The sequence below is a fragment of the Coccinella septempunctata genome, chromosome X (assembly GCF_907165205.1).
Source record: "Coccinella septempunctata chromosome X, icCocSept1.1, whole genome shotgun sequence".
NCBI classification, from domain to species: domain Eukaryota; kingdom Metazoa; phylum Arthropoda; class Insecta; order Coleoptera; family Coccinellidae; genus Coccinella; species Coccinella septempunctata.
The window spans coordinates 20,841,625-20,867,681 of NC_058198.1; the positions used below are offsets into that span (position 1 = coordinate 20,841,625).

A 26,057-nucleotide genomic window follows, 5' to 3' on the forward strand; every position below is an offset into this window, starting at 1 on the left:
ATCCACCTGTCGTAGCGATTCTTGAAAACATTAACCGATGTAGCGGTCACCACGTCGGTTGGCAGTCGGTTCCAGCGCTCAAATATTCTGTTCGATAGGAAGTTTTGTCGGACGATAGTTCTGAACTTTTCCTTGGCAAGCTTAAAGGGATGTCCCCGTAGGTGATTAAAGTTCCTCTTGAACATGAACTGTAGATCAGCAACAGCATAACCGTGCAATGCTCGGTAGGCAAGGATGAGGTCACCTCGCTCACGACGCTGCTCGAACCTCGGGATACTGAGAAGCCGGAGTCGTGCATCGTAGCCTGGACGGTCACGACCAAACGGTAGCCGTGTACAAGTGCGCTGAATAGCTTCTAACGCATCCACATCCCTCCTCAGTGAAGGCCACCAAGCGGGACCGGCAAACTCCAGCATCGGGCGAACATACGAGAGATACAGAAGCCTACACGTTTGTAAGCTGCACCCATGAAAAGAACGATACAATGAGTGGCATAGTTGTTTAGCTCTATTACAAATAGATGTTACATGGCTGGACCAGGAAAAATTGGTTGTTACTATTAGACCCAAATCACAGTGCTCGTCAACACTCTTCAACAATCTGCCGTCGATGAAGTATTCGGTTTTGGGATTTTTCTTGCCCATATGGAGTACGCAGCATTTGTCCAAATTAAGAGGCAGCATCCATTGCCTGCACCACTCATTCAAGGTACTTAGGTCCTTCTTGAGGACATCAGCGCAAGTAAGAGGAAAATTGTATAGCTTCGTATCATCAGCGAATAATGCACACATTGATCGAAGAGAGGAAGGAAGATCCGACGTAAACAACAAAAAAAGAAGAGGACCAAGCACTGTACCCTGTGGGATACCGCTGGTCACTCGATATTTAGATGATTTGCTCTCCCCAACTCTGACACGAAATGTCCGATTATGTAGGAAAGATTCTATCCACGATAAACAACCACCCCGTATACCCAGATGTTCGAGTTTAGAAATGAGCCGACGGTGGGGCACACGGTCAAACGCCTTGGCGAAGTCGAGGTAAATGATATCCACAGGGATATCAGAGTCCCAAGCCTTAGTCCAATCGTCGATACAGGGTAAAAGATTAGTAAGGATGGACCTGCCAGGTAAAAATCCATGCTGTTCTTTAGGGATAATCTTATGATCAACTGCAAAAGTTAAAATGGCATTGCAAATAATTCTCTCCATCACCTTACAAGTGGCTGATGTTAAACTAATTGGCCTGTAATTTTTGGGATCCAATTTGTCCCCTTTCTTAAAAATAGGTGTGATAGAGGCGGACAACCAAGCAGATGGTAGTTTAGAAGAGGTGAATGATTGTCGGAAAATGATGGACAATGGGACAGCTAGTGCTTCAGAGCACTGTTTCAATTACTTGTTTGTGAAAAATGGATTGAAAGAAATTTCCGGTTTATTGAATAAAATGAAGTCCATTGTGACATTTTTCAAACAGAGTTCATCAGCAATGGCAAAACCGAATAATTGCAAAAACAAATGGGAATGGATTAACTCAAATTGAAGTAGGATGTCATAACCTGGTGAAATTCCACTTTATAAATGATTCAGAGAGCAGTTTTGACAACAGATGCTTTCATTTCTACATTGGCCTTGGAACAGCCTAATTTAAACAACATAACAGACATAACAGAAGAAATAAGTGCAGTTAAAAATAAAACAAGTAGAACTTTAGTTTTTGTGTTCGCAATTTGACAACACATACAAACCCATTATAATGCTAAGCACTGAAAGCCGTCCAACAGATTTTCCGGGACAATTTTTTCAGAAGATTCGGTCAACAGTGCAACATTCGCATTCAATGATGAACGCAAATTCAGCAATACGATGTCAGCACGGCGTAACAAGCTGACAGCGTTACATAATACCATGGTTCCGCCACCTCCTGATGATCATTAGGTTGAAAAAAAAAGCGGATCAAGAGCCACAAAAACCACCAAAAAAATTGTCAATGTTTTGGTCCAGTTTCGATGAAAATAAACATACACTACATACACTACTATTATAAAATAAACATAGTTTAGTTCAAAAAAAAAATCATTCCGCCGCTGCAATTATAGAGTTGGACTGCTATTCGAGTGAGTGGTGGTATGAAAGGAGACATGTATACCCAACAGTGTATAAATTTGTGAAAAAAAGACTTCCGTTCCTTGTGAACGGATATTTTCGAAAGCAGAGCAGATCCTAACAGAGAAGCGATCTCAATTGAAATCTAAAAAATTATCTCAAATTCTGTTTTTGAATAGCAATCTTCAATTTAATCATTAAAAAGTTCTCACTTTATTTTATTTATTTATTTATTCATTATCTAGAAGTCTCCTTAAGGAGTATCCTAAAAATACAAGTCAAGTAGATACTTATTTTATTTCTCATAGTGTTGAAATAGAACCTATCTCTGATGTCACTTTGTCAAGATTGAAGGTTGCTACCCGACGTAATCCTACGTTAAATCAAATAATTTAATTTTGTAATAATGGTTGGCCGCTTGAATCAGAACTTCCTAATGAAGTAATTTCAAATAATGTTATATTCGAAGTGTTGAAAAAAACTTTAAACATCTAGAAATATTACCATAGGTAAAGTAGTTTCTAAAAGCAAAAACTACACATACTCATTTAAAAAATAAAATAAGAATGTTTAAATAGCAACCAAACAACTACAAATAAGTGGAGAGAATTACTTACATAAATAACTTGAAAATTGTATCACAACACTGTAAATATCGAAGTTCGGTTATAATATTCGGAAACTTGTCAATATTCAAACATTGTGAACACGATCGAGGTTAGCTCAATGCTCAATAATGAAAAATTACTAAATTACCGTAAGGTTATGGGCCATATACCTCTTCCCCTCCCTGCTCTATATCTGCTTTCCACCAGTCTGGCGTCATGCGTATACCTCCCCTTGTGTATGCCCTCTTGACATATTTTGAAAACAACTGTCTAAACTAATTAATGAATCTGACTAAATATTTTTGATTTTCAATATCGCTATTTTAAATTTTGTCTATTTATTACAATCCTACGAAAAATACTGCCTCACAAATTATGCGATATGTCTTTTAAGGAGTGAAGTTCTATTATTTCTTTGGTGCCTATTCCTTATCGTTATTCGATTACGTTATATCATTATCCCTTCTGGAAATGGTCATTCTCGAAGGGTTTGAACCCTTTTGCCGCAAAATGATAGCAAACAACCTACATATTTACTAATAAATAAAACGACAGATTTTGCGAATCGAAGATTCATAGTTCATTTAACAATATTTCAGTCAGGAAAAATAATTTACACATAATTTGCAAATAATCACCCACCCTAGTTATAGCAGTGATAACATCTGAGTACCTGCACCGTACTTCACATCTTCTCTCGAGCTGAGGAAATCACCGGTTTTGTTCGGTTTAGATAAGTAGTTATAGGACTGCCCTTAGATGTAGCTTGTTTCGCTCCTATCGAAAAAGTTTGGAGAAACATTTTGACAGATTATAAAATGAAACATCCTGACAGTGTGAGCTTGGACAAGTCAGTTTTTCCAAGACTATTAAAAAGACTACTTGACGAGATTAACCCAAGAATTACAGAGAGTATCAAATCTGGCTTCAAGACGTGTGGTATTGTTCCAGTGAACCGAAATGAGGTGCTGAAGAAGATACCGAATTTGCCCCTTCCTTCTCACGATGATGCTCCAGCAATTGTGAGTGACACGCTTCTCAGTTATCTGAAAGCCTGCAGAAAAGGGGACAATGAAACACCTATCAAAGGCCGCAAAAAAAAAATTTCCATTCCTGCAGGAAAATCTGTGTCCCTTATTGATTTGCAGCATTCTGGCAGCAACCAAGGCAACGTACATGACAATACAGAAAATTCTGATCCTACAGTTGGTTGCAGTAAAAACGAACCTAATTCTGCGTCTTAAAGTGGCAAAAGATGTAGAAGAAAATTGCAAAACCACTCTGACGACAGCAGCGACTCGGACGATGAAGCCATGTCCTTACACAACAGTTCAGATGGTGCAGAAAGTTTATCTGGTTTCGAAATAAATTTGCAGGTGGATGCGGAACAACTCAAACAAGACGACTTCATCATTGTAAAATTTCCAACGGACAAGAAAACATTTTACAGGCACTATGTCGCTAAAATTTTAGACACTTATGAAAGTAACCAGGAATTTTCAGTTAGTTGCCTTCGAACAAATGACAAAAAACTTTTCGTCTTTCCTAACGAACCTGACATCTCTGATGTCATTTTGGAACAGATTGTTGGTGTTCTTCCTGCACCTATAAGTTGTCGCCGTGGAAGAATTGTCTTTGGAGTTGACTTCCACAATTATCAAATGTGAATTAAACGAGAAATTACTGTTCATTGTGTTTTCTTTTTTTATAATCAGAATGTAGTTCCCATTAAGTTACGAGAAAGTAATTTTCATTATGTTTTATTTTTATACTCAGAATGTAGTTCCCATTTAGTTGAGAAAATTCCTATCAAAAAATGTTGCATTTTTGTCCAACTTAACTAAAATTATTTAAAAAAACTTAAACATGCTTTTAAATGGGGTGACATTTCAATGAAAATAAATTAGGTGGGCAAAGTCACCCCATTCAGAAAGCTGACTTTGCCCACCCCGTTATTCAATTTTTTCTGAATTATTTTTTTTTTATTGCAAAAAGGATACTATAGCAGCATTGGCCTTACTATCACTCATTGCATAGATCATAATACTGAGGAAAAATCCTACACTATTTGAAAAAAAACTGATTCAAAGTTCAGAATTGGGCAAAGTCACCCCATTTTACGGTAGTTCTGAAAGTCCGTCCGAGAAAATTGTTGAAGTAGTTCGAAGTGACGAATCCCTTTTTGCTGGAAATGTAACCTCAAATGAAGAAATTGTGATGGTGATCGATTCAGGTGCCTCAAATCATCTAATCAAGCCAGAATTTGGACGTTTTTGTAAAAACGTGAAGAATATATCACATACAATAAATGTGGCAAAAGAAGGTGAAACCGTTACGTCAACCACTTCAGGTGACCTGCCACTAATAACCCAAAATAACACATCAATTCTCTTAAGGGATGTCTTTACCTGTGAAAAATTATACCACAATCTACTCTCAGTAAGGAAGATGGTAGAGTCAGGATTGAAGGTTGAATTTCAGGAGAGAATTGTCAATTATTTGGAAAGATGGAAAAATATTATTACAAGGTAATCGTGTTGGCAATTTGTTTATTTTAAGGTTACGGATAAGACAACTTTATGAAGCCAATCCTCCAAAAAACACAAACGAATTGTGGCATAGAAGAATGGGGCATTCATGCAGATTTCCTATTGATGGTGTTTGTGAAATATGCTTAAAAGGTAAACAGACAAACCATAAGTTCCTGAAGCATTTACCAGAGGAAAGGAAGCCAAGAAGAATACTTCAATGCATTTCATCTGACGTATGTGGAAAAATTACCCCTCCGACACATGATGGGTATGATTACTGTTAAATAAGTGTCATGTATTGTAGAATTGAGGGAGGGTATAGGAAGAAGAACAATTCTATGCTATACATTTTTCTATGTTCATAACATAATATCCAACATGCTCTGCGTAGCATGAACTCTCTTTGATTCTGTATCTGTTACTGTGAAGATCTCCTGTAAGTTGTAGTTGTATTTCTTAGTTCATTGATTAAATATATAGTTAAACGTTGTGCTGTGTTATTTTACCTATGGCCATAGAATTCTGTTGCTGGGGTAACGCTTCCTCTGAGAAAATCAGTCTGAGACTCGCATGCTCAAGACCATACATGGTCATTTGTCACGTTACAAATGGAGGAATAAATCTACCTGGATTAACTTTGGCCAAAAAGTTTCTTTCTCGGCATTAAGTGGTTACTACCAGATTAACTCAATTTGTCAAACGGAGTAGAGCTGGGGTTACTTATATAGTGATCAGCGAATGTCTTTGGAGCTAAGAAGATCAGCAGATGGTATTCATGTTGTACAAATCATCAACTATGACGAAACAAATTTTAGTGATGATCCTGGTACTCAGCAACCGTGGTTTCAAACACTGTGGTCGAGTCGTTGACACATCAAAAACTAGATTATCGGATATCCCATTTAAAAAAAATGCATATTTGGATACTTGATAGGTACCTGTATTCGAAATGACGTATGCGCCGTCTAAAGGTGGGTATTCACTTGCAACAGAATTTCTGTAGTCATTACGTTGTGCAGAACAGAACCGAACGCGCCAAACATTTTCCAACAATTGTCTACAAGCATCCGTATGGTAATTGTAATATGGAATCTTTTTCGAACTTAGGATCGAATGGCAGCGTATAGTTCTGCTCTGTTTACAGGTACTACACTATAGAAGAGATAGTGCTGGTTTGGGCTGCAGAGATCTTCCACAGCTGACGGATTAGAATCAGAAGAAGATTCATAAGATGATAAAGCTTCAGCTACAGATGTTGATCATTAAGTGGACGCCAGTTAGCCGCTGAAGAAGCACAAGGATTTTTAGACCATCTGGTACTGAATATTGTTATGTGAAATATGTTTGAGCATTCTTCAGAGTAATGCAAATAACCTCGGAAAGAGTTCGAGGAATTGTCAGGTATCTTTTAGTCAGCAGTTTTCGCTTTCCTCTGGTAGAAATATAGTTTGGAAGATTACTATTATTCAGACCTGCTTGAAATAAACTTGCTTCAAGAAATAGAGTTGTTTTTTTTAAAGTGAACTCAGAGCGTACAGATATAATTGGCTACTATTTACTACTGTATCCCAAAGAAAGCAGGATTACACGTGAATTTCAATTCTTCGAGTAAAATCCAAAAACAGAGATTTGTGTTGGTGCGACGTACTAGAAGCAAAATCTCCAGCGACATTGGTGTGACCGATTCAATCAAGAGGCGTTGCGGAATTCCTGAAAAGAAAAGAAGAACCCACCCGGACTGGATCCACACCTGGTTACCCTCAACGATCACCCTTAGAAGTTTGGAAGTAGCATCCCAGACACGAGGTTTAAAACTGAAGAGAAGTAAGTTTGGCTGTTAAAATTATCCCAGTTTTTTCCGATCCCGAGACCAAAAGATAAGGACCACATTTTTTTTATTTATTAATTGAACTTTTTTTTTTCTTCAGTATAATATTTAATCATTGAGTCGTTAATTGAGAAATTTAATTCACTTAAAGTTAATACCTCGGTTAATGCCAAGAAAAAATCGAAAATGACCTCTTCCAATGAAAATTGTGTTGTGATAGATCTCAATACAGTCAAATACTTTGGAGAATTATTACCTAGGTTTAATGGTAACCCTAACGAGTAACAGACTTTCCTCTTAGAAGCAGATAATTTTATGAGTCAATTCGGAACCACAAATAATGAGCTGATCAACCGTTATTTTTTGGCAACAATAAAATCAAAGTTAGTTGAACAAGCGAAAACAATAGTTCATTCCGGGCCATCAATACATAGTCAGAATTGAAACACGTATTGAAAAACGAGTAATAAATTCGGGTTCAAAATCAATTTTGATGTTATACAAAGCGAGTATCAATATTTGTAAAGGAAACCCTCAAGGAAACCTAAAGAAAGGGTGAAAACAATTAAATTACAATATGATTACCAAATTCAACTACAAAGATGATCCTCACTACAAATTGATATCTACCGAAATTTATCAGACAAAATTGGAAACACGGTTTTATACGATAATATAGACGAAAATTCCAGAAATCTGTCGGACCGTCAACCAAAATCACTCGATGATACCTGCAAACTATTAGAGAATAGAGAACTGAAGAGGCAACAACTCTCAACTCAAACTTATATCAGCGTGTCGAAACACGCTGTACTAATATATCACTATAATTTGAGATATAAATAAAATACCTGGTGTGATACTGAGACAACAACGGATTGTCTCTGCACTGATTCTTCATCTTTTCCGTTGGATTTCTCATCCACAGTTTTGTGGTCATCGTTTAAGGTGTAACACTCATTGAAAACAGGTACCGATACCAATGTACCGGGTTATTTGTAACAAGGGCAATCAAATGATCAAAATCAATTTTTGCAAATTCTGAATCGACGAACAGGTCGGTCTTCTCCGAAGTTCGAATGTGATTTATCCAGTTCCGTTGTGTGTGAAAAGTGAAAAAAAAAATAATTCTTTCAAGTGGGAAATTTTATATGAATAATATCTCGAGAAAAACCAGTCAGGTGTGGCATCATTTCTCCAAACCGAATGAAGAAAAAAGAGTGAAGTGTTTGTATTGTGGTCAGCAATTATCGAGAATAAGTCTACGTAAATATACAAATTCATAGTTTTGTTTGCGACACACCAGCTAGAAGCTTCATCAAAAACACATTATCTTTCAATGGATATCATGGATGTGATAAGTGCTGTACTGTTGGGGTGCAAATTCAAAAAAGATTGACTTTTCCCACACTTGAAAGGGACAGGACTGATGAAGGATTCAAAAACCAGTCATATGGAGATCATAGAGGTCCAACACCACTGTCTTGCTTAAATATTGGTTTAGTTACACAATTCCCAATTGACTACATGCACACAATTTGTTTGGGAGTAATGAAAAAACTTCTGTTTGCATGGAAAAAAGATGGACCTCGTTTATGTAGATTTGAACAAGAATCTGTGGACTATTATGAAAATGAAATTTTGAGTAAGGTGAAGATTTTCTGACCTAGAGATTTCGATAGAAGGCCAAGATCTCTGAAAGAACTGGATAGGTCGAAAGCTACTGAGTAATGAAGGTGATAGATGTGCAATTTTGAAAAATGATGAAGTGAGGTTGATTTTAAAGGTTGAAGATATAGATGTTATTATGAACATGGAGGTAGGAAAGGAGTGGAGGGGGCATAAGGTTTGAAAAGTGTCACATAAACAAAACAAAGAGTGCCCTTCCAAATATGGCCGACTTCGAGCTATTTAAATTTTCGATTATGTTGGTTTTGCTTCATTTCTCTTCGGTTCTTGTGCCTTGTGGTTCATTTTGTGTAGTGGAAAGACATATCGTCGATGCAATGCCAAAACCGCGAATGTGCAAATTTGCCGTTTTTCACCTATATGCACAAACAGCGACGTTAGACTCGGGGGCATTCAATGCCAAAAGCGCGAATGTCCACTGAAATGCATAACCCTAATGTGACTTGATCGTACTTTCGCGAGAGTGAGGAGTTAGTGTTCGTTCCAGTGCATAAACGACGAATGTGCCACATTCGCGATTTCAGAGTATCGAGTTAGTGCTTATTCTAGTGCATAATCAACGAATGTACCACATTCGCGATATCAGACTGTGGAGTTGGTGTCGTTCCATCGCAAAGACAACGAATGTGCCACATTCGCGAACTCAGAGTTTGGTTTTAGTGTTTGTTCCAGTGCATAAACAACGAATGTGCCACATTCGCGTTTGCAGCTTATGATTGTTTGTTAGTACTGCTGAAACATTCGTGAAGGTAGTGAATTTATCTGAGCAATAAGCATGAACTCCCGAACTCTAAGAATGATGGAACTTGTCCGGAAAAATAGTGTTAAAGGTAAAACATAATATAATACAAAAACAATTATCTTACATTACATTTTTTCTTTCAGATAATTCTAATGAAAATGAGCTCGCAAAATGCACTATTGTCGAATCAGGATTACACCAAGAAGTTCCATTCGATCTAATCGAATATACTAATTCGGAATTAGCGATTGAACCATCAATTTTGTCCGAAGTCCTAAATCCCGAAGTTCTTCCCTCAGTATCTGGTACTAATGTTTTAGAGGATCTAGACTACTCCAGTTCATCATCACTTGACTATGAACCCTCATCGTCTTATGACGACTCATCCTCAGAAGATATTGAGCACTATAATAATAATAATAATATGAAGCATTCCGATAAAAACCGCGAGCAACATAAAGAGGAATCCCTGAAGGAAGAAAAAGTTTCTAAGAAAAGGAAGAGAAATGAAAACCTCTGGAAGAAAAATATAAGGAAAGATAGAAGGCTTCGAGGTGAGTCCTACATTGCACATCGTGGTGTAGAGAAACCTGCACATCCAATTCTACCAACCCCATGTCTCACAAAACCTAAGCATAAGTGCATAACTTTAGTGAATGAACAAAATAGACTTCAAATCTATACGGATTTCCGTAAGATGAATAATATTGAGGATCAACGGGTATTTTTGCAGAGCCAAATAGAGCAGAAGCAGAAAAATCGCATGACTCGAAATATTGAGAATTCTCGAAAAAAATACACATGCGTTTATACTTTAACCGTTGATGAGACAAAACGTGTAGTTTGTAGAGAATTCTTCATGGCTACTTTGAACGTGACAGATGCATTCATGCGATCTGCTTTGAAAAAGCGTTCCTCCATAGGAATACAAGAGAAAGATAAACGCGGAAAACACACCCCAGCGAATAAATTAACTGACAATATGGATGCATTAATACGCGAACATATTTTATCTTTTCCGTCAGTGGAGTCACATTATTGTAGGGCTTCAAGCACAAAAAAATACCTTGACTCATGTCTTAATGTGTCGATTATGTATAGGATGTACAAAGATATGTGCAGTACTAAGAAATTAAAGCCGGTTTCTTCAGAAAAATACCGACAAATATTCAATGAATACAATTTAGGTTTTTTCAAACCCAAAAAAGATCAGTGTGAAAAATGTCTTGCCCGGAACCAGATGACTGAGAATGAGAAGAATGCTAATCAAGATGAATTCAACAAGCATTTGGAAAGAAAAAATGCAACCAGAAAAGCACGCGATGAAGATAAAATGGTAGCAAAAGGTGATTCCAAAATATTAGCCTTCAACTTTGATCTACAAGCTGTATTGTGTATTGACTACGCCAAAAGGATCAGCAGGTCAAATTTTCTATCTGAGGAAGCTAGCTGTCTATAACTTAACGGTCTACAATTTATCTTTGGGATGAGACGCAAGGAAAAAGGGGAGCAAACGAAATCTCATCGTGCATATACGATTTCGTTATGTCCCATACTGAGATCACGCATGTGCGTATGATGTCTGACGGATGCGGTGGGCAGCAGAAAAATTCTTTTTTTTTCTGCTATGTTAATGCAGCTTCTAGTGAACCATCCTTCCCTACAGATAATTGATCATCGCTTCTTTGAAACAGGACACACTGAAATGGAGTGCGACTCCATCCATTCCAAAATAGAGCAAAAATCCAAATTTGTGCCCGTTTATACTCCTGAAGGTTGGGCACAAGTTATCCGGGACGCTCAAAGAATTTGCGACCAATTCTCTGAGTTTCAGTGGAGTTCCTTGGAGAAAAGTTTGTTGTCTCAGATACTTGAAGGAGCAACCAACGAGTTTATTTTACAAGACTGACTTCGCTGAGGAGTTTCACGTCGTCGATTGTAATAAAACCGTGAAGAGTCGAGGACGTCACAAAAAACTACTTTTAAAAAGAGCCTATAATTCTCCTCTACACATTAGTGAAGCAAAATGGAATGATTTGAAGAAAATGTGCCAAGATCTTACTATCCCCAGAGTGTACCATAGTTTCTATAGCTCATTGAAAAAGAGTAATACTGAACGAGATAGATTACCACAACCAGATGCTGATGAAGATACAGATAATGACTCAAATTGAAGCAAGTGCAGTTATTTGGCATGTACCTATAGTATATCCAAATCCAAGAGGCCAACGGTAAACATTGCAGCATGAAGTGATCACGCGTCAAGAACGTGATAACGCAGAGGTGTACTAATAAATTGAATTCCGAGAGCGTTATATTTTAAAACTTTGTGAGTGTTCCAGTTCCAGTGAAAAATGTGTATGCTTATCTACGAGTCTGAGTAATGAACAATTAATCTAAAGTTCCCACTTTAATAAATACTATGTATATAAATGTGTAACAATATTTTTTTTTTAAAAGTGACTACCCCGTAGTGTCGTCAGAAGATGCAGAACTTTCCTCTAAGTTGACGATGACTGGTGTTATATCATCCATAATATTATCCAGTTTCCACATGTCTACCTCAACTTTTTGTTTGACATGTTTCACGCACTTTCTCCATCTTTCGGAAGTAACCCGTGAGAGAGCCTCTTGAAAAAGATTTTGGACGTCAGCCATTTTAAATGTGGTGTTTTTATCTGCCACAAAATTCTTGACATCGGCCCAAATCAATTCAATAGGGTTCAGTTCGCAGTGGTAGGGCGGTAATCTAAGTACAGTAATATTTTGGGCCTTTGCGGTTTCATCCACAATGTATTTTTCAAAGTTTTCTTTGTTCTGCCTGACTATCTGCAACTATTGCGCTTTTATGAGGTCAGGGGTGAAATCAATATTTTTCTCCCTCAACCATTGTTGGATATCACTCTTTCTGAATTGTGAATTAGGAATTTTTTCCATTTTCCTTGAATGGTAAGGAGCATTATCTAAAACTACTATAGAATTTTCCTCCAATTTAGGAACTATACCCTCGACCACTTTTCGAAGGACTGACCATCCATTTCTTCATGGTAGTCACCAGTTTTTTTGGATTGGAAAGTCCAGAGTCCTCCAGTTAAAAAACCAGTGTCACTGCCAATATGACACACTATAATTCTTTGCCCTTTGCCTGGAAAAATATATTCACTTCATTTGAAAAAGAATGTTGAAATTGTTTTCCACCAAAAAGGTACTTACATCAAGTTTCAGAAAACTTTGATTGCTCGATCAACGATTTGGCATTCGAATTCCCGAAGGAAATCATTGAAACTTTCATATTCCCGAATATATTGGAGGAGTAGCAGTTGAGAATCATCAAATGGGCGTGTATAGATAATTATTTGGTGAAAGAATGATATTCCGAATGCTTATGACCAACTTATCGACTGAAAACTAATTGACGTTCATCCGTCACTCGATCGTTGATTCTCTGATCAAGCTTTATGAAACCAAAGGGTTAAACTCAAAATTCAAGACCTTCCCAGACGGATTTTTAATCCAGTAGATAATCCAGCAAGTAACGCTTGCCGAGAAGATGTAACTGTTTCATCGGTCCACACTTTGGATTTAGTATGACCGGTATTTACCCAAGTTTCATCCAAGCAGTAAATCTTCCTGTTATCATCACGGAAGGTCCTAATTTTCGTGAGATAGTTTCTTCTCCAACATTTAATGTCGTCACGGTTCATTAAAAAACTGTTGCGTTGGCGACGTCCATATTTGAAATTAAGTTTTTTCAATATTATAGAGAAGAGGTACTCTTCTTAAAATTTGGCAAGTTCGAGTCTTCATTAACTATTTTTAATACTTTCTCTATAGTCGGGTGTTCATTTCTGAAGAAAAACTCGTGAACTTTTCGCCGTATTACATTTTTATCGAAATCTGATAAGGACTCCCATTTGGTGGTCCGATTTTGATTTGTTGCCGGCTGTGATTTATGTATTCGGAAATAATTCTCCTAACACTTCGAGCTCCAATGCCAAGTCTCTCAGCAACTCGGAGTTCTACGTCCTTTAAACACATTCCTGCATTTTGAATAATCTCAATTTTATAAGTATTCAAAATCATATCTTTTATCTCGGCACTGAAGTGTCGTTTCAGACGTCTCTTTTTTGGAGGACTTAAGTCAACACGCGATTCCTCAGCAGTATCAGTACTTGACATTATCTTAAATGCTTGTAACTTGAATAACTTGCTACAACTATAAACCAATTTACGAAAGAAAAAGCAATGAATGATCTCTGCAGTTCTGCACAACAATTCGCATACAATCAATGAATCAAACGTAATGCGGTACTGCATTACTCCCACCTGCAAACATGGCGTTCCTGAAGCTTTGACCAATAAGAGGAGTACCTTAAATAAGATCACGCGCTGGTCAGTTTGTTTACGCTGGCCTCTCGGATTTGGATAGACTATAGTTATTTTTTCAGTATTTTTTCCAACAGAAATGTATAACTTTTATTTTAGAAGAGATATCTCCTTTTATTTTTGTAAAGAACTGTTTATATCAATATATTCATTTTCACGAAAAGTGATTATTGATTTTATTTCCAAAACTGAAACGAACGAATGTGCAATAAGAAAAAAAATCATCATTCATTTTGAATCTTAGTACTCAAATAATACAGTGTATCATCTGCTATTGCTATATGTATGAACGAAATTGGTTTAGAATTATTTGTGATTTTATAGTACTCCTCTGAATATTCAAACGCCTTTATCTCGTTACTGTAATTTTTCACATTCGCGGTTTTGGCATTGCATCGACGATATTGTATTGAATAAAAATGGTTTCTTGTTCGGTTTTTGGGTGTTCTAATAGATCCAGAGCAAGTCTTAAAAAACCAGGAGTTACATTTCACAAGTAAGTTTCTACCTTTCTACTTCTACTATTGTTGTGTGTTGAATAATTATTATATTTTTTTCTGACTCTCTAAGCTACTCACGTGGCTTACACCACGCTGAAATGCAGCTATCCACGTTACAATATATGTATCTAATTCACAAGTAAGTTTTTGATACTGTTGTGTGTTGAAAAATTAGTTATATTATTTTTTTCTCATTCCCCAAGCTATCCACGTGCTCTACACTATGCTGAAAATGGCAGTTCTTGTCTGCTATCCACATGGTGATATATTTTTCCTCCAAAATGAACCGATACCTTTTTCTCTACTTTTGTCTATTCTATAGGTTTCCTGTGAACCCTGAAAGGAGAGCCCTGTGGATCAGGCAATTAGAAGAACGAACTGGCAACCATCACCTTATGCAAGGATTTGTTCTGTTCACTTCAAAGAAGAGGATATAGATAAAACGTCTCTCTCATGTGTGAGAATCAGAGAACAAGCTGTACCTTCCATTTTTCTAGAAGTCCCTTCAAAAAAGGTAAGATTTACAATTCATAATTTCAAAGAAATCTTCAAGAACTTCAGTTGTCAAGGCTATATTAGAGAGAATCAGCTTATTACACTCTTGTCAATGGCTCTTCAATCACATCCCTTACCTCTTATTGATTATTGTTATTTGACATGGTAATTCCAAAATTTCAGGTTCTTAGAGCTGCCCCTTATGGGAAAGAAGCCTCAGCTATTGAACCGTGTACAGTTGAGAATTCTATGAAGAGTGATATGATTCCATCAACCTCAAGACAAGACAGCATAAATGAAGTTGTACCTATGGAAGTGGATGAACCGAACGTATCTGGGAATACCCCTCCAAAATATAGGGATCTTCTGGCCAAAAAAGAAAATCTTATTGAGGAGAAGGATAAAATAATAGCCAGGTATAACAGAAGGTTAGCTAATAAGGAAAGGTGCATTGCGAGAATTAGACAGAGGTCATATAGGGCTAAGAAAAAAGTTGCGAATTTGAAAAATGTTTTAAAAGAACTGAAAGAAAAATTGAACATTGCTGAGGAATCTTGCATGATGTTAGAAGGCATTTCAGAAACTTCCTATTTTCTTGTTAGGAGGCAAATTCAGAAAGTGAAAGGGAAAAGGCTTACACGGAAATACAATGAGAAGTTGAGATCATTTGCACTGGCACTACATTATATATCACCACGAGCCTATGAATATGTGCGGCAGCAATTTGATACTTGCTTGCCGCATGCTAAGACTCTGGCCAGGTGGTATAAAACATTTGATGCTGAACCTGGTTTCTGCTCTGAAGCATTTAATGCTATTAAAGCATATGTCAGTGCAAATGATGGTCCCATTCTGACATCACTGATGGTTGACAGCATGTCAATCAAACAAGATGTCAAATGGGACGGAACCAAGCATGTTGGTTATGTAAATTTTGGTGTTGATTTTAATGATGATAGCAACCCCCACGCAAAAGAGGCGTTAGTGTTTCTAATTAATTGTATAAATGGCTACTGGGAATAAACAATTGCTTATTTTTTGTAGCTGGTATTTCTGGTGAACAATTGGCTGGATTGGTCAGACAATGCCTTACATTTTTACACGAGACTGGAGTCATTGTTTGCTCCCTCACTTTTGATGGGGCTGCGGCTAATTTGAGTATGGCTACAAATCTAGGGTGCTCCTTCGATCCTGAGAATCCGAAGAGCCATTTTGTTCATCCAGAGACAGGTGAAAAGGTGCATGTATTTCTTGATCCATGTCATATGCTCAAATTAGTCCGCAACACATTTGGAGAAAGGGATCTGGTAAGTGACGATGGTGCAGTCTCGTGGAAATTTGTCAATAACTTGTATGAGTTACAGGATGCGGAGGGTTTGAGGTTAGCTAATAAACTAACCAAGGGTCATATAAATTGGAAAGACCAAAAAATGAAGGTAAAATTAGCTGCCCAAACTCTCAGTGAATCAGTAGCAAAAGCGATTGAATTTTGCCGTCAATTAGGAATTAACTCCTTTGCAGGTAGTGAGGCAACATGCCACTTCATTGAAAATTTCAATAAGTTATTTGATATTCTGAATTCAAAATCAATGAAGGCCTTTGGCACAAAAAAAGCTTTGCATGAAAATAATTTTGGAAGGAATAAGGAGTTCTTCAATGAAATGTCCTCATACATTTTAAGTCTGAAAAATGTTGATGGGAGTCGGCTGTGTAAAAGCAACCGAAAGGTTGGATTCATTGGTTTCCTTGTTTGCATGAATAGTTCGATTGGAATGTATGAGGATCATCTATTGAAGAGAAAAGAATTAATATTCCTTCCTTCATATAAGGTCAGCCAGGATCACTTGGAATTATTATTCTCTAAGATAAGGTCGAAGGGGGGATGGAATAATAATCCTACAGCGGCCCAGTTTGTAAATGCTCTAAAAAAAATCATTGTTGCCACAGAGCTGTCAGACTTGCGATCTGGAAACTGTATCCCCCTAGAAAGTGTCGGTATTTTGCATGCTAGCTCATCCTCAGCTCCAAGTTCAAATCCAATGAACATAAATTTGACAACAGATAGAATAAGGTCTCTCTCAAATGAGTATGAACCTGATCCTCTGTTTGATCATAATTGCTTTTCTGTACCTGAGGATTTGCATTTGTCTGAGATAACAGCTCACATAATTTATTATATTGCAGGTTTTGTTGTGCACCACCTGAAGCAAAAAATTATGTGTGAGGAATGCATCGCCACACTGGAGAATGATAATCCCACGACCAATAACTTGGTATACTTGAAAAGTAAGGATGGTCTCATTCATCCATCAAGTGATGTCGTGGAAATATGTTCTCTGGCTGAAAAACATTTTCGAGCCAATTTTGTGTCCAAGGGTGCAAATGGAAGGTTAATTTCTTGTGGAAAAGTAACCAAATTCGAGGTCCAGAAAGCCTGTAATAATATTGTGTTGAAGTGTATTGGAACACCAATTTTTAATTCCATCACGCACCACATTCGGGACCAAGAATTTGGTTCTAATCATTTAATAAATTTAATAAGAGTCATATTAATAAAATATTTTGATATTAGTTTAAGATATTCTGCAAAATGTACAAGTGATATGATACATTTGAAAAAAAAAACGTCAAGCACTAACTCACAATATTCTATTTCAGGGATTGTGAAGTTAGTGTTTGGAATATTGTAAATTTTGTAAATGAATTCCTGTATATATGTTGTATAATTGTACATTTTGTAAATAAATTCCTGTATATGTATATATGTTGTATAATTGTACATTTTGTAAATGAATTCCTGTATATATGTTGTATAATTGTTAATTTTTGTAAATAAATTCCTATTTATATCTTGTAAAATTGTACATTTTTGTGAATGAATTCCTGTAATTCTTGTACAACTTATCGTGCCAATAAATAAAACAATTTAATTACCCGTGTTTTCATAGTAATTGTGATATTTTCATGACAATGGAATTTGAAAAAGTCGTTTGACTGTTAGAGAAACACTTTTTTCATTCTGTAAGGATTGGGAATCCAACTCGTCAATTTATTAATGATAAAAATCTAACTTTAATGATGTTTTGATCTATGTGACTTGTGGATTCATTATTTATGGATACAAAGTAGATGAAACTTTTAATTGTGTTAACTTCATGGAAGTAGGAGTTCCCACCTCCATTGTTACCTTTGTCTTTTAGCCTATATTTTTATATAAATAAATTTAATCGAAAGAATTGGCACAAATATTCCAATCTTGATTGTGCTATTTTTTGCTATTTTTAAAGTACTTTCATTATCTTACGGAAAGAGAACAACATATTTCTTAACGCACATAAGAATATATCGAATAGTAAATTTATAACAAAATGTTATCTATATAACCAAAAATGGATGGTCGAATCGAAGTAATTATCTTTTACTCAGGAAAAATGTTTTTTTCGTAATTAGCGGAAATTTAACCCACCAATTCATTCAGCAAGCTATATTTCATCACATTTCGACACTTTAGACTCGTACATTTATTATTTCCAACGTTATTTCTGAATTTAATTTTCATTAAAAGTGAACCGAAGAAACTTCGAACTGAAGAAATTCAAATATACAAAATTCCCGCCACAGTGTGCCCTTCCAAATATGGCGGAAACTATGTGACACTTCTGTTACAAGGGAAATATAGAATATGCTCCCTCCCCTTCCTTTACCTCCATGATTATGAAAGCACATAAACAAAGAACGACAAAAACAGGTTCTTTTACGAATTATCCTGAGGAGAGTGCCACTATTGGCTGGTTCATAATTGAGAAAAGTGCTGAACCATTTGAAATTATTGATTTGGATGTAATCAAATCGAAAGCTTACATTTTTGCTTTTGATGATGACAGCTTCGTATGTGCACCTTTACTTCATAGAACCTCATAAAAATTACAATTGGACATTTTGAATCAGCCTATTTTGACAGGACCGCAGAGGAGCACATAAGCAAAGAGTAACAACAGTTGTTACTCTTTGACATAAGTGATAGTTAGGTATGTTTTTGTGATTTCGAGTGGCTTTTATAAATCCTTATCAATTTCTGAGAAAGTGTTCAGTGAATATTATTTATCCTTCAGTGGTGATATGAAGGTGTGGTGTGATAGAAAACTACTGTTGACAATAATATTGAATTTTTAATTTGAAGTGTTGTAATCATTGTGACTTTAACTCAAAATGCTCTTTTAAAATTAGAATATCAATGAACAGATGAGATTCTTAATATAATATTATGATTTTTTTGTTTTAGAATGATAATGTATTGATCATCATTAAATTTTTAATTTACAGTTTCTTGATAGTTGAATTTCCCGATGAGAAATTATTGGATGGTAGTATACCCATGGAGATAATTTCTCATTTGTGGGTATTCAGCACAGAGGGAAAGGATTTTTTTTGTTGGCCCAACATAAGATCCCTCTCAAGGAAGAAACTCCTCCTTTCCCACACTCCATCAGAAGAATTTCCTTTTGTGGAGTGTGCCATCAAGATTCTTTACCGCTCAGGTATATAGATAAAGGATATTTACAGCAATAATAAAAATTTTTTATATTTTCAGATGCTTATTCGAGATGTGTGGAAAAGCTGAAAGGCTTTCAGAGCAATGTGGATGTGTCTGAAACCTCAGCGGGTGAAGAGGTGAGAAAGAGGAGGGTTCGGAGTCGAAGGATATCGTCCTCTGATTCCTCAGAAATGGATGATATTCCCCCTCCTCCAAAACTTCCAAAAGTAGGTCCTTCATCGGTGAGACTTGCCAATTTGGAAAATACCATAAGGCAGAATGAGGGGGTGACTGGAGGTAGTTCCTCCTCAAGGATAATCACAGATGAAAGGGAAATTCCACAAGCAGATACGTCAGCAAGGAAGACGGAATGCGCAAGTTGCGAGAAAATTTCTGGTAAATAAGACTGTGATGCTTACTGAAAGCTAAGGTTCAATTAATTTTTGTTCATTCCAGTATTATTCGAACGTCTTCTCAGACAGGGAGAAAGGAATGCAGAGAAAATTGAATTCCTCACTCGGATAGTTTTAAAATTAACTGATGACTTGAAGAAACGGGATGATGATGGAAGTTCCATTCTCACAGAATTCTCCATCATCGAGTCAATTCCAAGACTGGAGGAGTTCAATGAAAGCCTTTCGGATGCAGAAAAATTTAAAGAAATGGTATGTTTATTGGAATAAAATATTAATATGACAATTTTGATAATTTCCATTTACCAACATTTTTCTTTGTCCAGATCTCACAATTTCAAGTGCTCGGTGGAAGCAATGTAGGGAAAAATGTCAGGAGAATTTTGGGAAAAATGATCTCGAACACCCTGGCCCTTAGAATTAATTGGACGAGGAGATTGGAAAAATATAATTTTTCAAAATAAGAAAATATTTCGAAACTCATATTAGGTAAGCAAATGTATATCAACTCAGCTTCAGGTCAGTTGTCACTCTTAAGCGGGCTGCGGACTACGAGCGATAATATAATATATATTATATCTCACATATTACATAAAAATCGCTTCAAAAGAAATAACATGTAACACCGCGCATTAATGCTATAATATATATCTATATCCGGGCGATATATTAAGTATCTGCAGAGATATGCTTTTCGAGCGATATTTCAGAATATATCCCACCTCCCACCTTACGTCTAAACCCCCGCGCCACGAAATTGCAACTCAGTTTCACGCCTTTCGGGCAGTAGACACGGTGGAATTTTTCTAACCTCTTTAATAAAATGGAACGTTTAATTGAAAGCGTAAGGGAAAATCCATGTTTATGGAAAGTGGATGAAGAATATTACAAAAATAGTGAAATGAAGGAAGCAGCATGGAGAAAGGTTATAGTGGAATGCGAAATATCAGATGGTACGTCCTAATTTATTTATTTTTTTTTAATAATAAAAAGAAGTCATGACAAATTTGCATTAATACATATTAGATAATAAGTATGTACAAGTGAATACATTATTTATAAACATTTATGTTTTTAATAACAGGAAAAGTTTAATATTTTCTATTACCTAGTCTAAATTAAGTTACAATAATTATTCAATTATTTCAATAGCCGCGTTTTTTGCCAAGGAACAATACCAATATTATTGAAATATCTACAGAATTCTTCTCGTATAAAAAAACAATCATTTGAGTATCTACAACCAGAATGAGCAATTGGCATTAGTTGACTATCATCTAAATTTTCAATTTCATTATCATTCATGTTGTAATAATTGTATTTGATTAAATAATTATGTAAGACACACGTTGCTTTCACTATTTTGTCGACAAGTTCAACACGGCATTCAAAGGGTCGTCTAAATATTCTAAATCGAGCTGCTAAAATACCGAATGCATTTTCCACTACTCTACGTGCTCTGGACAAACGATAATTATACAATCTTCTAGATTCCGACAATTTGGATTGCGGATAAGCACGCATTAAATTAGTCGTCAAAGGAAATGCTTCGTCCCCAACGAAAACGTAAGGCATTTCAATTCCCCCAGGATAGAGGGTTTCTTCAGGAGGTAAATTCAGTTCTCCATTTTTTAGTTTGATTCCAAATATACTATCTTTTAAAATTCCACTGTCACTAAATCTACCCATAGATCCTACATCTATATATACGAATTTCCGGTTTGAATCAACAACAGCTAGTAGAACAATTGAAAATGTTTTTTTGTAATTAAAAAAATTGGACCCAGAATTAGGAGGTGCTTTTATAGATACATGCTTGCCGTCGATTGCACCTATGCAATGATCAAATTGACAGTTGTCCTTAAAATCATTTGCAATTTTTATCCAATCGCTTGTAGTAGGCTCCGCTAGTACTTGTGATCGAAGGTGGTTCCACAACGCATCACAAACCTCTTCTACAATTTCTGAAACAGTTCTTTCGCCCATTCTATAACTATATGCCATTGCTTTGAATGAGTCACCCGAAGCCAGATATCTACAAAAAATAAACATTATTCATTTAATGTGCTCTAGTGAAAGAAGCCAAAAGTATGTGGAAGAAACTGCGAGATGGCCACAGACAGGCTTTAAATAAGAAGAAAACAACCACAGGCCAAGCAGCAGGGAGTGATAAACTTTGGAAATACGAAAAACAGATGAGTTTTCTTGTTCCACATTCAGCAAACAGACAAAGAAGCACCAACGCTACATCTATTCAAGCTTCACAATTGGCAGAGACTGATGAATCACTAGAAAATACACGCGATGCCGAAGACGATTCCCAATCGACCATAACAAATAAGGAAATAGAGCAAACAAACTATAATTACAATAGTCCGCGAAATAAAAGAAAAAATGATAAACTGATTGAATATCTGGAACACGAGCAAAAAAGAAGGGATCAAAAGTCGGTAGCAAGAGACCAGTTGAGGCAAGAGCTATTAAGTGGAAGCAGCACTTAAAAAATTCTTTGATAGCATGTATGAACAAACTTATTCTCTACCTGAACATCTACAAATAAAGGTCCAGCGGAAAATGTTTAATACTGTGATGGAGGCCCGAGAAGAACACATACAGCATCAGATACATCAGACAAATACTTCTAGTGCTACATATGACGAATATTTTGAAATCCCTGTCTTATCTCCAACGGATACCTCATGTTCTTCAAACACAACCTTGACTTACATGCAGTTGTAATTTTTTTTTGATTAATTTTTTTTATTAAATTTTTTTGTTCGATGTTTGATGTTTTGTTTGATGTTTGATGTTTTGTTTAATGTTTTATGTTTTATTTTATGTTTTGATTAAACATAACTTTCTTGAATACGTTATTTTTTTTTTAATGGCACTTATAAAATTTTTACTCACCTTAAAGTAACTGCTAGTCGCTCTAGCGAACTAATGCTTTCTCGTAGCTTTGTGTTTTTCTTTTTTATGTCATCTTTTATTAAATCATGCAGTTCAAAAAATTTTATTCGGTCCATTCGAAAATAATTCGTAAAATTTTCATCACTTAGATCATCAAAGAGTCTAAATTCACCTCTTTCTTTACGAAATTTAATGTGATTGGATATCCAGAATCTAGGCGTTTTCTTTTTATAAGCAATAATTAACGCCAAATCATTATCACATTTTGCTTCTTCATCTTCTGAAGAGCTATCCAGGGTATCAAGTACTTTTTCGATGAAGTTTTCCATTTTTGAACGGCACAAACTAACACAACCTATCACTATGCCTACTTAAATAGTACTGAATATAAAATTTTTATATCCTAATCTGCTGCACGCTTAATATAATATGATATTATATCTCATGATAGAGCTATAATATATATTATATTATCGCTCGTAGTCCGCAGCCCGCTTTAGGGTGACCGGCACCGAATGCGAAGTTGTGCGAGGATGAGTGTTTTCAATGCTAAATGACGAGCTGCGTCACTCGATTCGTAGCAAAGATTATAGAGTTAGGAAGATGGGAAACGAAGCGACTAAATGTTCGTGAGCGCCATCTGATGGTTCGGGTGTAAATTGAACTGGGTAAAACGTTCAAGTGAAGGCCATTTCGAAAAGTTAATCAGATTTTGGAACGATAGGTTATGCATCTTTGAGGTTAGGAAGAATTTATTTATTTACTTTAGAGATTGTCTCTACTTTATTTCTTTCGTTCAGCTCGTATCTGCAGTTTAAAATTTTTGTGAGTATTCATAATACAAGTACTTCTCTTGAAAATGTCTGCCGGAGCGTATTGCATGATGATCAATTGTAATAACAATGAAAAAGATCATTCTGAACTAACATTCTTCAAGTTACCAAAGAAAATGGACATGTGAGTATTAAAATAACGCGTTCGACAAACTAAGTTACTTATTGCTTTTTTTTCAGTGCTTTAAAGTGGATTTTCATGCGAGCAGTTCAAATGTCTTCATCCACGTAAATTATTGTATCAAGGAAGCATTCCTTGCATTAAGGGACCACGTGGGAATGAAAACCAAGAGTTTTCCAATGACCTTGTCTTTGAAAATAGTTCACTCAATAATATTGGTAAGTCAAACATTTAGTTAATTCATATATTAATATTGTGGATATGACTGACATTGAAAATCCATAAGAATGGATTTTCTGGAATATCTGGAAAGAGTAATATTATAAGAATAATATTACTCTTTCCAGATATTCCTTGAACATCGAGTAATATCACACCTGGGATTACCCACAATGAAGAGGAGTTTTCTAATGATATCATCTTTGAAAATATTTCCCTCGATAATATTGGTAAGTCACACATTTAGTTAATTCATATATTTATATTGTGAATATGACTGACATTGAAAATCCATTCTTATAATATTACTCTTTCCAGATATTCCTTCAACATCGAGTAATATCACACCTGAGATTACCTACAATGAAGAGGAGTTTTCTAATGATATCATCTTTGAAAATATTTCCCTCGATTATATTCAATGAGAATACCAAAAACAAACAAATCAAATGGTTCAAAGAAGAATTGTAGTAGATACTCTCCCAGAACAAATAAAAAGATACAGAAATTAAATAGAAGTCTAAACTCCGTGAGATGTAAGCTCTACAGGAAAAAAGTGCCTCCTTGTTTTTGTTAAGGTACGCCTGTAATGTCCAGCAATATAGCTTCAATTCATAAATTAATTACTGAGGCAAAGAGATATTTATCTAGAGAAGCTTGTTCATTATTTGCCAACATCATACCGCCGGTATGATGATGATATGAAAGAGATGTGCCTCTTGTGGTACTATGCTTCGCCAAAGGGCTACAAAGCAATTTCCAAATGCCTCAATTTGCCAACACCTAGAACTTTGAGGAACTGGCAATTCCATTTGAAAGTATCTCCTGGAATAAGTCCTGCAGTAGTTAAGTCTCTAGAGGTTAACATATCTAAACATGCCAATGAGAAAAAAAAAATTTGCGCTCTTCTGTTTGATGAGATTGGTTTGAGTGAAGAGTTACACTTAGAACCAATGACAAGGCTTCTACGGCATTAGTATGTATGGCTAGGGGGGTGTCATACAATTGGAGATATGTGATAGGATACTGGTTTTTGAGTCATCGATCCACAAATGAATTCTTGCACTCTATAGTTTTAGATTGTATTGATGCAGCTCAACAAGCTGGACTTGATGTAACAGCGATCATCTGTGATCAAAGTCCAGTCAACCAGAGTATGGCTAGAAAATTAGAAGTATCTGCTGAGAAAAACTTTTTCTACAGGAACGAGAAAAAAATTTATTTCATGTATGATGTACCTCATCTTTTGAAGAGTGTGAGAAATAATTTGGCCAAATATGACCTTTCATATTTGGGAAAACCAGTTTCCTGGAAGTATATCCAAAATGTATGCACATCTGTGAACCCCCTTCGTGTTCGACTGTTACCAAGAATAACAGTCGAACACACGAATGTTACCTCGCTAAACGCGATGGGAGTGAAGTGTGCAGTGCAAGTACTGAGTGAATCAGTTAGCACTGCAATACTTTGTTTGTGTTTATGAGATTTGGGGAACTGCCAGCGGAGGCTCGATTCACGGCAGAATTTGTTAGTGATATGGACAAGGCATTTGACTGCCTGAATAGTGCCAAGTTGGATATAGATAAATTAAAAATGAGGTATGCCATGAGTGCAGATTCCCCACATAGGGCATTCCTATGTCAAATAAGAGACAATTTGAAAACAATTAGGTTCATGTCAAAAAGATCTGTCCCTCCCTGTATCAGCGGCTTCATTTTGTCAATAAATAGCATTCTCCAGTTAGCTGAAGATCTTGGGAATATTCATGATATTCCTAAGTTGCTAACTCGCCACTTAAACCAAGATCCTCTAGAGAATTTTTTTGCCACAGTAAGGCAGCAACATGGATGCGCTCGAAATCCTAGTCCTCAACAATTTGAATATGGCCTTCGCCATAATTTCATAACTTCTATGTCGAAACTGTCTGCCAATTCAAATTGTGAGGATGATTTCTAATTGTCTTTGAACAAATTGACAGAAATGAGTATGATTTCGAGTCATCAAAACGTATCTGAACCAAATACTCCACAATTTAAAGATGTCAATGAAATAGACATAGACATGAAAGATAAAAATGCCATCTTTTATGTATGTGGGTATTTGGTGAGGAAATTTCTCAGGCTGCATCCCTGCGAGCACTGCA

The 26,057-nt window shown here is 36.1% G+C and overlaps 4 protein-coding genes and 1 pseudogene across 6 annotated transcripts in view; 4 read left to right on the plus strand and 1 right to left on the minus strand.

The window, feature by feature from the left end:
- The window catches only part of LOC123321296 (zinc finger protein with KRAB and SCAN domains 2-like), a 194,166-nt gene that overhangs the window by 126,919 nt on the left and 41,190 nt on the right, over positions 1-26,057 (minus strand). The window contains exon 2 of one of the 2 annotated variants that reach the window (XM_044908764.1): positions 20,795-21,866. The exons of the other annotated variant lie outside the window; for it this stretch is intronic. Coding sequence (XP_044764699.1) covers positions 20,972-21,835 — 864 coding nt within the window. The 5' untranslated portion in view covers positions 21,836-21,866 and the 3' untranslated portion in view covers positions 20,795-20,971. Of the gene's footprint in view, positions 1-20,794; positions 21,867-26,057 lie in introns of those variants that run through there. 2 annotated transcript variants of the gene reach the window in all.
- LOC123321297 lies at positions 14,886-17,815 on the plus strand. 2 transcript variants are annotated; one of them, XM_044908767.1, is made up of 2 exons: positions 14,886-15,300; positions 17,069-17,815. In XM_044908767.1, exons 1-2 carry the CDS (start codon positions 15,047-15,049, stop codon positions 17,106-17,108), a joined length of 294 nt encoding a protein of 97 aa, XP_044764702.1. In that variant the 5' UTR covers positions 14,886-15,046; the 3' UTR covers positions 17,109-17,815. The 2 variants fall into 2 exon arrangements, 1 of the variants encoding a protein (XP_044764702.1); XR_006538841.1 differs by having other exon boundaries at positions 14,886-16,191.
- On the plus strand, positions 18,897-20,349 carry LOC123321300. Its single transcript, XM_044908770.1, has 4 exons — positions 18,897-18,912; positions 19,208-19,814; positions 19,875-20,083; positions 20,158-20,349. The coding sequence occupies exons 2-4, from the start codon at positions 19,610-19,612 to the stop codon at positions 20,293-20,295; spliced, it is 552 nt and encodes a 183-aa protein (XP_044764705.1). The 5' UTR covers positions 18,897-18,912; positions 19,208-19,609; the 3' UTR covers positions 20,296-20,349.
- On the plus strand, positions 20,373-22,691 carry LOC123321306 (annotated as a pseudogene).
- On the plus strand, positions 23,801-24,839 carry LOC123321305. The gene is made up of 3 exons (XM_044908775.1): positions 23,801-23,913; positions 24,043-24,144; positions 24,233-24,839. Exons 1-3 carry the CDS (start codon positions 23,854-23,856, stop codon positions 24,383-24,385), a joined length of 315 nt encoding a protein of 104 aa, XP_044764710.1. The 5' UTR covers positions 23,801-23,853; the 3' UTR covers positions 24,386-24,839.